The following is a 13,864-nucleotide window of genomic DNA, read 5'->3' as shown; positions in this document are numbered from 1 at the left end:
AGGGAGAGAAACATTGGACAAATACAAGAAGGAAATATCCTAATTGATTACAAATGGTTTTTTCTAGATGATTTCTCCTAAGACTTTTGTTGTTTGTACCCTAACTTACTCCACCAAAAAATATTCTAATGGACCTACATTAGCAAGACATAGAACAAGAGAGATACTTTTTTTTTTTTTGATGAAAGAACAAGAGAGATACTTGAAGATACAATTTTGAACAGTTGTAAGGCAACAAATAGGGTCCATTGGAGTCACTGTTGATGACCACAAATTGGATATATTATTATTATTATTCTACTTCTCCAAGCTAATTATCCCTTCTACGAATTATTCAATGAACTATGTACATCCTATTCGTATATGGCAACAAATAGGGTCCACTCCAGTCACTGTTAAAAGATTTTTAAAAGTTTTTCATACCCTCTAGTATTACCATTGCTCTAACACACATGTTGGATGAGACAACAAATGTACTAAATTAGGTTATAGGAACGACATCATCATCGAGAGTGACAACATCAATATCATCAATAACATAAAGAATGGCAGGCAAGGAATTCAATGGCAATCCAAAATTCACATCCAAAAAATTCATGAAGTAAAAAAGAGGCTGCAAAAGGTGCAATTCAAACACACGATCAGGAAATACAACGCTCCTGCAGACAAGCTAGCGAAATGGATTAGGTTTTTTTTTTTTTTTTTTGTTGAAAGAAAAAAACCAAAACAAAGAAATTACAACTTAAGATCCCACTTCATATTCTCCATCGACTGCCACGTTCGATTGACCCTGTTTTTCCTACCCCATTTCGCCAAAGCGTCTGCCAGAACATTTGTTTTCCTCGGGCTGAATTGAAATTGTATTTGCTCGAAGTTTGTGAGGCTGGCGCGGATATGTTCCATGTGATGTAGAGACTGCCAGTTGATGACCTTGTTTTTATCAAGAATATGAGTAATCAAATTGTTATTGTCACTTTCAATCATGATGTGATTGAGATTAAGCTCCTCAGCCCATAGAACTGCTTTCAGGATAGCTAAACATTCGCATTCCTCCGCTGTCTGTCCCCTAATGGTTTCTGCCTTAGCAATAACGAAGTCTCCATTCGCATTATGAATAATGCAACCGATACCTGCATGGTCTGTGTAGTTGTTGAAAGAAGCATCAACATTAATTTTGAGAAAAGGGTGTGGTGGTGGCAGCCACATTGGCGCGATTGCGTTGCTTTTAGGTTAAAGAATAGAACGAAGACTTGGCATAATATTCCCTGTTTCTTGTTAATATGTATTGTAAGAATGTCTTTCAACAAAAAAAAATGTATTGTAAGAATGTTTTAATTTCTTAATATTAGAGGAACTGTTTCAACAAAAAAAAAAAAAAAATTAGGTTATAGGAGTGACTAGTGTGAACAAAGAACAACTTATTGACATCTCAAAATTATTTCAAATCACTTTAACTTTGTGAAGATTATATTAGATATTATCATATGCAGATCCAGTGAAGGAGAGTGTAGAGCCATTTTTCTAGCCTTTCAATGGGATTTGAAGCTTCACATTTGCCACATTCATTGGCGTGCATCTAAGTTTATCGAAGTTTTTCTGTTTTTGTTGCGAGAAAAACTAACCTACATTGTGTTTTTCTCTCTTTTGTTTGGCATTAAATCGTATATTGTGTTTGTAAATATTATAGAAACTCTATTCTTCCTCTTCAATGAATATAATTTTAGCAACATCTAACATAAAAAATTATTTGACGTATCAAAAATGTTATTTAGGCTACAAATATAGTGGATGAGCTATGTATAGAGAGATATGACTTGCTATCGGGAGTAGGCCACATCAGCATTCAACCTCTAGCCGACCATATTTTTCTGACCAAATTGTATTACTCTTTTATATATATTGTTAACAATAACAAATGGTTGCAACAAAAAGAAAAAAAATAAAAAATGAACAATTGGTGAAATGATATTTTGCCTATAGCCCAAAAAGTAAGAAAGCTACTTCATGCATTCTTCCATCCATCCTGTCCTCCAATAACTTGACTAAAATCTTACCTATCTTTCCCAATTCCCTCCTACTCTTTCTGCTAAAATGCACCAACTCTCCCCTACTTCACCCTCCCTTAAATATCCAACCAACTAATCACCCCTCTTCTCATGCCTCCTCAATTCTCTCTAAGAATGGGAATCGTTTCATGCCCCATAGTTTGTCATTCAAAGCAAGAATCTCTTTCTCACTCTAGCTTCCATAACTCAGACTCATCATTAATTTCTCTCTCTTCTCAACCAAGTCTCCCAACTGTTCTTTCTCTCACATCTAAATCATCTCCTAATCAATTAACCTCCACCAGCACCAACCATGAATCCATCTCCACCCTCAAAGGTCATTCTTCTTATGTCTTCTCTCTTACCCTCTCTAGTAAATTTCTTTATAGTGGTTCTTCTGATAAAGAAATTCGAATATGGAGTCGAGATGAAATTTTAAATGGTGATCAAACTCATGATAATTCATCAATCAACAACATAGTACTATTAGCAAATGGAAATGGTGCTATTAAATCATTAGCAGTTTTTAACAACAAACTCTTTAGTGCTCATCAAGATAATAAAATTCGAGTTTGGTTAATCGAAAACCAACAAAATTACAAACAATTAGCTACCCTTCCAACATTTTGGGATCGATTATCGAAATCAATCCTACCCAAGAATCAAATTCAAATTAGAAGGAATCAAAAATGCAGTTGGGTTCATCATGTTGATGCAATATCAGAATTAGCTTTATCAAAAGATGGGTCTCTTTTATACTCTGCTTCTTGGGATAGAAGTTTCAAGATTTGGAGAAGTTCTGATTTCAAGTGTTTAGAATCAGTAACAAAAGCTCATGATGATGCAATTAATGCTATTGTTATATCTAAAGATGGGTTAGTTTATACAGGATCAGCTGATAGAAAAATCAAGGTATGGAAGAAAGTTGCAGGTGAGAAGAAACATTCATTAATGGCTACTTTAGAGAAACATAAATCATCTGTTAATGCTTTAGCTCTAAGTGATGATGGGTCTATTTTATATTCTGGTGCTTGTGATAGATCAATTATAGTATGGGGAAAAAGTGGTGGTGGTGGTGGTGGTGAAGAAATGGTGGTGGTGGGTGCTCTCAGAGGACATACTAAAGCAATTTTATGCTTGGGTATTGTATCAGATTTGATTTTCAGTGGATCAGCTGATAAAACAATTAGGGTTTGGAGAAGAGATGTTATTGATAATGGTGGTGGTTATTCATGTCTAGCAGTTTTTGAAGGACATACAGGACCAGTCAAATGCTTGACTGCTACAGTTGACCATTCTGATTCTGCAAATTCTGGTCAATCTTCCTCTTCTTCCTATCTTGTTTATAGTGGCAGTTTAGACTGTGATATCAAGGTTTGGCAGATCTCTGTTCCCTATCTTTAATGGGTCTCAGAGTCTCTCTCTCTCTCTAGAATTTCTACTTTTTGTTTTTTTCAGAACTTTTCATGTAAATTAAGGGTGAGCATATTGAGGGTTTTTTGGGGGCAAATTTTCTTCTTTATAATTTCTTGACAGATACTATGTTATGTGAATCAAGTGTGCTAATGATATTAGGGAAATTTTACTTTGATTTTCAAGAAGTAGGTTTCCATTAGTTTCTTCAAACACAAAAAGTTTGGGATTTTTTTCTTACTCTAATAATGTAATATTAGGTTATGTTTGTGTTAATAAATTATAGAGAATTTTCTTTATTAACAATCACTAAAAGAGTTGAAATTTACAACATATTGATTCTTCTAAACTACAAGAGGTAGAGAGAATAACAAGTGGACCTACATGTCTATTAGTTTAGTATTGTCAATGTTATATCTATAACTTACTGTACATCTCTCAACAAAAAAAAGACTTAGGGGGGGGGGGGGGGGGGGGGGGGGGGTTACTGTACATGATTTTACTCTAGTGAGTGTCACGATCTAAGTCGCATCCCAACTAATCTGGATAAAATACATAACATGATCTCTACCTTCCCTAAATACATAGAAGTGAATATAACCACTACCAAAACAGAACCAGGAAAATGGAACCCTCCTGATAGGTCTTCATTGAAAATTAATGTAGACGCGTCCTTCCTTGATATTCAGAATGTTGCAGGAACTAGTTTGGTCATTCATAACAACGAATCCAAATTTCTTGAAGCATATGCAACCACCACTAGGAGCAGAAATGCAGAAGAAAGCGAAGCGATCGCAATATTAAATGGAATGCTTTGGGCTGAATCCCACAACTATAAACAAATCATCATAGAAAGTGACAACATCAATATCATACAATATTTACAGAATCAAAGGAATGAAATTCAATGGCAATCCAAAATTCATATCAAAAAAATTCAGGATATCAAGCGACGACTGGAAAAAGTCAAGTTCTCTTACACGAACAGGAAGTTCAATCAAGTAGCAGATAAGTTGGCTAAGTGGGCGAGGAAGAGAAATAAGACTCAAACATGGAATAAAGTTCCTTTTATAGTTTCTAATTTGTATTGTAATAAGACTCTAATGTTCTAGTTTTTAATATATTTAACTATTTCAACAAAAAAAATAAAAAATAAGTCGCATCCCAACTCTCAAAGGGCCTTGATGTTAATAGACTATATAAAGTCACATAATACCCTTCAGAGTACGAAGTAACATCATTGACTTTTAAATGTAAATTTTTTTTTCTCTTATCTATTACACCCCCTTTTGTCAATTCTTAATATTCTTTGATGGTGTGTTTGCATGACGGAATCATAAATCCACGAATTAATTAGTATTTCGGATTCATGATTTCACGGTGGAGTAATATTTTTTAGTTTATTTAGCAACTAATAAGAATTCTATGATTTAATATTATTTGAATATTTAAAAATGCATCTTTAAAAAAAATATTGAAAAAATTTTGATCTCGAAACTCGTTTTTTTCAAATATCATTTCATTCGAGAACCTTCCGTTTCCTTCGTAATTTTTTTTTCGAGAACCATTTTTCCATTCTTTTTCGTAAACAATTTTTTTTCGAAAATAGTTTTCTCCGAAAAACATTTTTCCCTTGAAAACCCTTTTTCGAAAAAGAGTTTTTTGAGCTTACCCCATCGCCACTAATTGGTAATTGAGTTTACCCACCTCAATGATGGGTAATTGAGCTTACCCCTTAAATTTACTATTTTTAAACGCAAAAGTTATGTTTGGCTTACGTGAAATAATTGTGACTACTAAGAGCAATTACTCTTCAATATGCTTCGTAGTGGTTATTCTACCTTACTTTATTGTTTGATTTGATCGCGAATATAATTTGTAAAGATTCATTTTGTTTTTATATTATTTAATTTATGATTTTATTATCTTATGTCAAACATGTCCTTAGTAATTTTGACAAAAATTCAAAATTCAAGCGGGTAAACTCAATTACCAATTATTGAAGGAGGTAAACTCAATTACTAATTAGTGTAGAGGGGGTAAACTCAAAAAACCCTTCAAAAAAACTTTCTTTTCTCGAATTTCTTTTGCCGAAATGATTTTTTTTCGGTAACCGAGATTTCGTGAAACCTTCTTTTCACGAAAATTGACTTATTTTTCAAAAACCATATTTTTCATATTTGTGAAAAACAGTCTTCATGAAGTAAAAAAGTTTTCAGGAAATTTCAACTATCTAAAAAACGGTTATCGAGAAAAAAAACGATTTTCGATTAAAAAAACGGGTGTGGGGAAGAAAAAAAGATTTTCAAGAACTAATATGTTTGCAGGAAAAAAAATTGTCATTTGGGGAAGAATCGGTTTTTGGGAGAAAAAAACAGTTGTTGGAAAAATCGGATTTTGGGGAAAAAAATGTTTTTCGTAAAAAAAACGATTTTTGAAGGAAAAAATGATTTTCAAAAAAACATTTTTTGGGAAAAAAAACGATTTTGGAAAAAAAAATTTAGTAATTATTTTGTAGAAGGAAATATATTTTTGTCGATTTTAATTTTAAAATCTAGGTTTACTAATCCAAAATCCTAGCAAATCCTAGGGGGTAGGGTGGGATTTTCGTCCAATACAAATTTTGGATTAGGAATCCGTAGGATTCAAGAGTCCTAGGATTCTTGGTAGCGAAATAGACCAAGGATTCTTGAATCCTACCAAATCTCACTTTTGATAGGAATCCTACTTAAGAATTGTACAACCAAACACATCATGAGTTAGAGTGGCGTGTCTATAAACACTTTCTTATCATCAAAGTATTAAATGTAATGTCGACGCCTGTATTTTGATTTTAAATCAGTACTACATTTATATAACACTTATAAAAATTGTGGTAGAAAATATAGGTTAACCAACCTCTCCTAATACAAATTCCGAGACAAGCGCCAGAATTTCTCTTAACGAGAGCATCTTCAATGTAAGACTCAACTTGAAAAACTCTAAGTGCCATCTAGAATTTTTAAAGCTTTTTCAAAGAATTTTCTTAAGTGTAATACTTAATTTGGATATTAAGATGATGTGCCAATGTTTAATTGATGTCTCAAGAAGAATCTCAATCTCAAGAAGAAACTCAGTATTTGAGATTCTTCTTGAGGATTTCAACTGTTTACTCGCTATTAAAAAAAGTTATCAATCTAGGAAATGACACCTAAATAATTTTTAAGTTTTTAAAGTGTTGCATTAGAGATGACTTTTGAATAAAAAATCCCAATAGTGTCATCTAAAGAAGACACTCTCAATTGAGGCATGACGCGTAGGACAAATCAAGTTTCTTTTTATATAGTTTTGCATTAGAGATAATTTGTGTTGTGACGAAAAATAAGCAACCAAGAATACAGTTCTGAAAGTAAACAATCACAATAAATATGGTAGATTTACGTTGTTCGATTTGTTAAACCTACTCCACGACGAACAATGACGCGATGATTTCCACTATGATTGAAGGACAAGTTACAAAGATATTTCTAGAATTTCAGTTTATATAGCCCACATTAAAATCCTACTCACACCCCTCTCTTTCTAATTCTGAAATGTACATAGACACCCCTTATAAACGGAAACTCTGTCTTGTGAGCATAGAAGATCAACATGTTTTGTCAGACAACCAATATCAGTCGTGTTTTGTACCCTGTTGTGTAAACCAGCTCTTCTCTATCGCACCCAAAATTTCGTATCGAGGCTTGAAAACGGATTTACTGATTGCAAACGGATTTACGTGTTGTCCCATATTCAAGACACTTTCAACACTCTAACAAGACAAATCATCGCCTATAAGTCGTCATACAAGTTTAAGCGGACCCCAATCTCCTTGGATAAAGTAGCATGGGTAGAATTTGGAATGGTGAGCAATTGCGGAGGGGTGTTTTAGGCACACCATAAGGTAGAGTGGGACTACAGAGAGAAGTTGTGATATTTAAGCTATTTTTTTGGCACTAAACAAAAAGTAGCTTCCATGGAGTGTAGTTGATTGTTGTTTGGGTAAAAGAAGGTTATATTCTCCTGGAGAAATGACTATTTAGGTTCAAAATATTATTATAATAACTAAAAAGACAACTATATTTTCTTATTAACTAAAAACTTCCAAAATATTATGGGCAATGATATACATAGTTCAAAATAATATGGATAATTATAAAAAAGGTCATTTTCATTTTTTTTTACTCCCAAAATACCCTTACTCATTAAAACTCTCTCTCTCTCTACAAAACTAACACAATAAATTAGGTTTTTTCTTCTTCTTCTCGGGTCTTCTTCTGATCTTCTGGTTCTTTGAAAAAAAAAATTAGGGATCGAAATCCACTGATGAGAATTCGAGAGAGAGAGAGAAACTAGAGTGAGCAAGTAAATTCTTTGCACTTTCCACCACAATCTGATCTTTTATACAATCATCAACCAGATCCAAGTTTCATATATCCAACAATTTCAATTTCCATCAAGGAAACAATGAGATTCTCTTTTTCTAATTGGTGGATCGATTCTTCAGAGGTATACTCGTCCAACACGGATTCTTCAAAATGGAAAGATTTGAAAGATTGTGTCTGTTTTGGTGGGCTAAGAACACTATATTTTCTACTCTCTGATGAGTAATTTCCTGTTTTAGTGGTCTAAATTTCAAATCATCTAATTACCTATTGGGTTAAGTTTGTAACTAGGTTTTCTTATAAATTCACTGCAACTTGATGGAGTTTTTCATCCATTGTTAGTTGTTATCTCAATCTTCAAAGTCTCTTTATTGATTATATGTTTGTGGGTTTTAGTTATGATGGCTTTAAATTGCTTCTCTAAGAGTAGGTTTAATGGTGGTTGGAAGTGGTGGAAAAAGCATCTGATCTTGTTAGTTTTGATTGAACATGCTTTGTTATTGCTATTAGGTTTAGCCATTATCTGGGGTTTTAGTGAAAAATCCAAAACTTCAGATTTCTTGAATGATAAAGTTAGAAGCTTTCATAAGAACTTTAATGTCTACCAGAACCAAGTTCAGACAATGAATGTTTTCGTATATAGGGAGAGATCAATACTAGTAAAGCAAGGAAGTTCTTAGTTGGAAACTAAATGTTGGCTTTAAGCAATTTGTGAAGATGTAAACGTGTGCAAATTGAGTTTGTAATGACGCAAATGCAAACTCAGTTTGCATTGTCGCACATGCAAACACATGTTTGCATTATCGCACATGCAAACACATGTTTGCAAAATCGCAAATGCAAACACTTGTTTGCAAAATCGCAAATGCAAACACTTGTTTGCAAACGTTTGTTTGCAGAACAGATTGCTACAAACAGTTGTTTGCATAACAGATTGTGCAAACACGTGTTTGCAGAAAAACGTAAGCGAAAAAACACCGTATTTTTTTGGTTTTTTTTTTGAAAAAAAAGTATTGAAAGTGGATCTTGTTAGAAAGCTAATGAAAAATCATTTCTAAATACATAAATTTTATTGAAATCCGACATCTCAAACAAAAGTTATATCGATTTAAAGTTTAAAGAAAAATAAAAGAATTTAGTTACACAAAAAGACAAAAAAGGATAATTTAGTCTTTGTATACTTTTTGACCTGAATAATAATTTTCAAATATTTTGTGCTTTTCTACTCATTTTCAATATTATTTTGACCTTTCTAGTTATTACCCCTATTCTCCTTAGCATTCCAATAAAATATCTTCACACTTTGTTGAGGAAAAATATCCCATCTTATCCCTAAAGTACTTCATCTCCTACTTAATCTTTTTATTAGACTAATTAAGGTTTAAGTAATTCTATAATTTTAGAGATGTCCACATCTTCCTTAAAATTATGGATTTAGGTCTCAACTAAAACATCAACTTAAAAGGCTAAATCTTAAAGAATGAGCATTTGTTGACTAACTTGAAGAAATAATTGGAGAAAATTGGGTTTTAAAAGTGATTTTATCTTGAGAAAGACCAAGAAAATAGGTAAGAATTGAAAACAAATGGTGATTAAGGTTTATAATTATGTTCTCTTTGTCTCTAACTTGACTTTTATGACCTAAAAGAAAAACCTAATCTTAGATTATACAAAGTTCTGCTACCCACAGCGTTGAACTTGCATATTAGTTTAACATAAAAGAAATGATTGAGTCGCCTTAATTCTTATGAGGATCCAAAATATGTGACATCATGTGATGCAGGGGCACCCGGCGTGGAGGCTTTTTCCATGACTAAACCGGGCCATGGGCCATCCGGCCATGGAGAGTAGCTTTAGAAGTCCCAATTTTAGTATGATTATTAGAGATTTTAGGTTTAGGAAATTATGTTATTTTAGTATTTCCAATAATTGGAAAGGTCCAGATTTGAGTCTAGTTATTTAGGAAGTCGCAGTATTTTATTTATCTAGGAAAGTCTAATTCAAGTCTATCTAGGAAAGTCCAGAATCCTTTAAAAGGATATCTAGTTTGTCCATTATTCCCATGTTGAAGAGAAAACCCAATCAAGTTTAATCGAGTTTACAGTTATTTAGAGTTATTTAATCGTTATTTTATCGTTCTTCGTATTAGTTTATTTTATTCTTAAATTCCGCTGCGTTCTACATCATGTGGTATTCAGAGCCACCAAAGTTTTTGGCTAATGATTCTGGAAATATTTTTCCAGACCAGTTACATCAGTATCAATCGTATTATATTCGTCAAGATGATTATATTCAATCAAATTATACTCATCAAGAGATAACGAATCAATGCTCATGTTCATCATGTTTATATGCGAATAACGACTCGTACAATTATCATTGGAATCCGGGAGAAATCGAACAAGAAACCCCTCCACAACCGTATTCATCATCACCGTCACCACCCCCACCATTGTCTTATACAGCTTCACATCCATATTCTTCTTCTACACCACCTCCGTACTCTTATTATTCACAACCGTTTTCACCACCTCTACCTTCATACACTTATTATTCACCACAATCACCACCACCACCGCAACCTTCGTACTCTTATTTTACACCGGCACCGTATTCACCACCTCTTATACAACCGTATTCACCTCCACCACCAACACAATCATCTTCTCTTTCCTATTCACCACCACAACAACCACAACCGTCTTTTTTCGAAACAGTTCCATCGCTAATACCCGATTTAGTTAAGGTTCAACATGTGGTGAACGAGATCAAAACAATAATACGCCAACCATATTCATCGTCTATTTTATCTTTCAATAAGGAAGAAGAAAGAGAAGAACACAAAGAAGTTGAAGAAGACGCTCACAACGATGTTCAAGTCGACGACGAAGAAGAACAAGAAGAAAAAGAAGCGTACGAAGAAGTTGAAGCTATAGGTATTTACACAATTACTTCATCACAAACTACGAAAGGTGAATTATTTTTGGTTGATTTTAACACTAAGTTGAAAAACAAAAACATCACTACCCGTATCAAAGTGGACACAAATTCTAGGGTCTTCAAGAAAGGAGGTGAATTATTCAAGAAAGTAGCAAAGGGTATATTAAAAGAAGATTTAGCAAGAAAATATTTTCACCAATTGATTTATGCTGTTTCTTTTTGTCATACTAGAGGTGTTTTTCATAGAGACATAAAACCAGAGAACCTTTTATTAGATGAAAATGGTGATTTAAAAGTATCTGATTTTGGATTAAGTACTGTTTCAGATCAAATGAAAGATGGGTTATTTCATACTTTTTGTGGAACTCCAGCTTATGTTGCTCCTGAAGTTCTTGTTGGAAAAGGGTATGATGCAGCTAAAGTTGATATTTGGTCTTGTGGTGTTGTTTTGTTTGTTTTAATGGCTGGTTATCTACCTTTTCATGATCAAAATATAATGGCTATGTATAAGAAGATTTATAGAGGTGAATTTCGATGTCCTCGTTGGTTTTCGCCTGAACTTGTTCGTCTTCTTAGTCGTCTTCTTGATACAAATCCTTCAACTCGAATTACAATTCCAGAAGTTATGGAGAATAAATGGTTCAAGAAAGGTTTCAAACTTGTTAAATTTTACATTGAAGATAATCAACTATGTAATTTGCAAGAACAAGAAGAAGAAGATATTGATTCGTTATCCGAGAAATCAATGTCTGAATCAGAATCAGAACAAGAGCCAAGAAAAAGAAATCTTGGGTTACCAAGACCAGCTAGTTTGAATGCTTTTGATATAATTTCATTTTCACCTGGTTTTGATTTACCTGGATTGTTTGATGAAACAGGGGAAGAAGCAAGAATTGTATCAGGTGCTCCAGTTTCGAATATCATATCGAAATTGGAAGAGATTGCTAAAGTTGTGAAGTATAGTGTTAGAACAAAAGATTGCAGAGTTAGTTTAGAAGGATCAAGAGAAGGTGTGAAAGGTCCATTAACAATTGCAGCTGAGATATTTGAATTAACACCTTCACGAAGAGTAGTTGAAGTTAAGAAGAAAGTTAGGGTTCCATTTGAACAAAGTTTAATTAGGTCACATTATATTGGTATAACTTTTATAGAACCATCTCAGAGAATTAGGGATTTTGAAGTAAATTTGAAATTAGCCCTAGTTCAAGCTGTTTTGGAAGGGAAGAGAGTTGTGGTTGATGATTCAATTGTGAGAGGAACGACTTTTTCTAAGATTGTTAGGTTATTGAATGAATCAGGTGCAAAAGAAGTTCATATGAGAATTGTTAATCCATCCATGGTTGTTTGTTATTATGGAGTCGATACACCTACTTCGGAAGAGTTGATTTCAATTAAGTTAAGTATTGAGGATATTAGGCAGTTTATCGGTTCCGATTCACTTGCTTTTGATAGTTGGAAGAGTTTGCTAACAGAAGATTCGTCTAAATTCTTTTATGCTTGCTTTACCCAAAAATATTCTGTTTCACCACCTAGCACAGAGATTAAAGCAAAGAAGGTTGGGGATTTCGTCGTGATGGTTTGGAAGACGACACTCAAGGTTAATTTTCCCATAGAGGGGAATGTGGTGCTTATGATATTTTTCACAGACCTACAGGATGACGGGAGATGTAGAAAATTATTGGACCTATTTTCTCTAAGATCGATTTTCCGAGGATCTTTGCAACGTTGGATTCGGTATGAAGTTTGTGTTTTGGTCCTTAGTCTTCTTAGAAATTCCGGCAAATGTCGAACAAAGTGGGAATTACGGATCGCCATAACAGAGTTCACCGTTTGCTGGTGCATTACGTTATTTTCTTCATCAAACGGTTCGGGACGAACCTCTTGGGAGAAGGGGATGCTGATGCAGGGGCACCCGGCGTGGAGGCTTTTTCCATGACTAAACCGGACCATGGGCCATCCGGCCATGGAGAGTAGTTTTAGAAGTCCCAATTTTAGTATGATTATTAGAGATTTTAGGTTTAGGAAATTATGTTATTTTAGTATTTCCAATAATTGGAAAGGTCCAGATTTGAGTCTAGTTATTTAGGAAGTCGCAGTATTTTATTTATCTAGGAAAGTCTAATTCAAGTCTATCTAGGCAAGTCCAGAATCCTTTAAAAGGATATCTAGTTTGTCCATTATTCCCATGTTGAAGAGAAAACTCAATCAAGTTTAATCGAGTTTACAGTTATTTAGAGTTATTTAATCGTTATTTTATCGTTCTTCGTATTAGTTTATTTTATTCTTAAATTCCGCTGCGTTCTACATCATCATGACTTAGGTGTTAATCTTCGAATTAACTCAAGTTGTCCCACATCAATCCCTTGAAACAATCTTTAGTTAATAACTCAGCTTAATCAACTATTGATTCGACCGACACCTAAGTCGAGTGACTTAACATTTTACTCCTAAAAAACCCTTTTAACATGGACACATGAATAATTAAGCTTGGTGATAGGATGAACTAATAAAATCATAAATGACAAATAAAACCAGGATGTCACTTAGCTATCTTAATCTTCTTAAATTTTGATTAACAAATAATTATGGAAAAGGTAGGAAACCATCAAATCATATTCTTTTCTTTTCATCTGTAATGTTAGTTAATTAATCTTTGATGCACATGTTTATGAAGCTTAAAGTTCAATATGGAGCTCATAATTGAGTTAGAAAGCTATTAATGTTGGAGTATTTAGTTAATGTATTCAATGGAAAAGAATAAAAATAAAATAAAATAATAATAAGACTAATATTAAATATCACTCGTCTTATAAAGTTTTAAACAATTAAAAATACTTGTCAAAATATATTTTCTTTAATTAACAATCATATGTACAAATACCACCATAAAACATTTTCATAGACAACAGCAACAAAAAGAAAATCAAGGATCCATAAAGGTAACAGAAAATTTTATCAGCTATCTATAGCTTTATCAGTATTACATCTATACAAGGAGGGTATTTTTTTAGAATATACTCTCCTACACAACGTCTAAGATTACACCTCCCAAATTTATCTCTA

At 33.3% G+C, this 13,864-nt stretch overlaps 2 protein-coding genes and 1 pseudogene across 3 annotated transcripts; 2 read left to right on the top strand and 1 right to left on the bottom strand.

Annotated features, from left to right (window-relative positions):
- Positions 1 to 481: 481 nt before the first annotated feature.
- Positions 482 to 1,206, bottom strand: LOC147542887 (uncharacterized). The gene is made up of 2 exons (XM_086635350.1): positions 790 to 1,206; positions 482 to 613 (listed from the first exon to the last, which is right to left on the bottom strand). The coding sequence occupies exons 1-2, from the start codon at positions 1,204 to 1,206 to the stop codon at positions 482 to 484; spliced, it is 549 nt and encodes a 182-aa protein (XP_086491476.1).
- Positions 1,207 to 2,012: 806 nt separating this feature from the next.
- On the top strand, positions 2,013 to 3,786 carry LOC147542886 (protein JINGUBANG pseudogene; annotated as a pseudogene). The gene has a single exon (XR_015223924.1). The product of XR_015223924.1 is annotated as a protein JINGUBANG pseudogene (transcript).
- A 5,503-nt stretch (positions 3,787 to 9,289) lies between these two features.
- Positions 9,290 to 13,505, top strand: LOC147542885 (CBL-interacting serine/threonine-protein kinase 12-like). The gene is made up of 4 exons (XM_086635349.1): positions 9,290 to 9,299; positions 10,741 to 11,451; positions 11,506 to 12,398; positions 13,476 to 13,505. The coding sequence occupies exons 1-4, from the start codon at positions 9,290 to 9,292 to the stop codon at positions 13,503 to 13,505; spliced, it is 1,644 nt and encodes a 547-aa protein (XP_086491475.1).
- Positions 13,506 to 13,864: the final 359 nt, after the last annotated feature.

The sequence above is a fragment of the Eschscholzia californica genome, unplaced genomic scaffold (genome assembly GCF_041429995.1).
Source record: "Eschscholzia californica isolate CP2 unplaced genomic scaffold, dmEscCali1.0.p SCAF_4, whole genome shotgun sequence".
NCBI lineage: Eukaryota > Viridiplantae > Streptophyta > Magnoliopsida > Ranunculales > Papaveraceae > Eschscholzia > Eschscholzia californica.
This window is presented reverse-complemented; position numbering and strand designations above follow the sequence as displayed.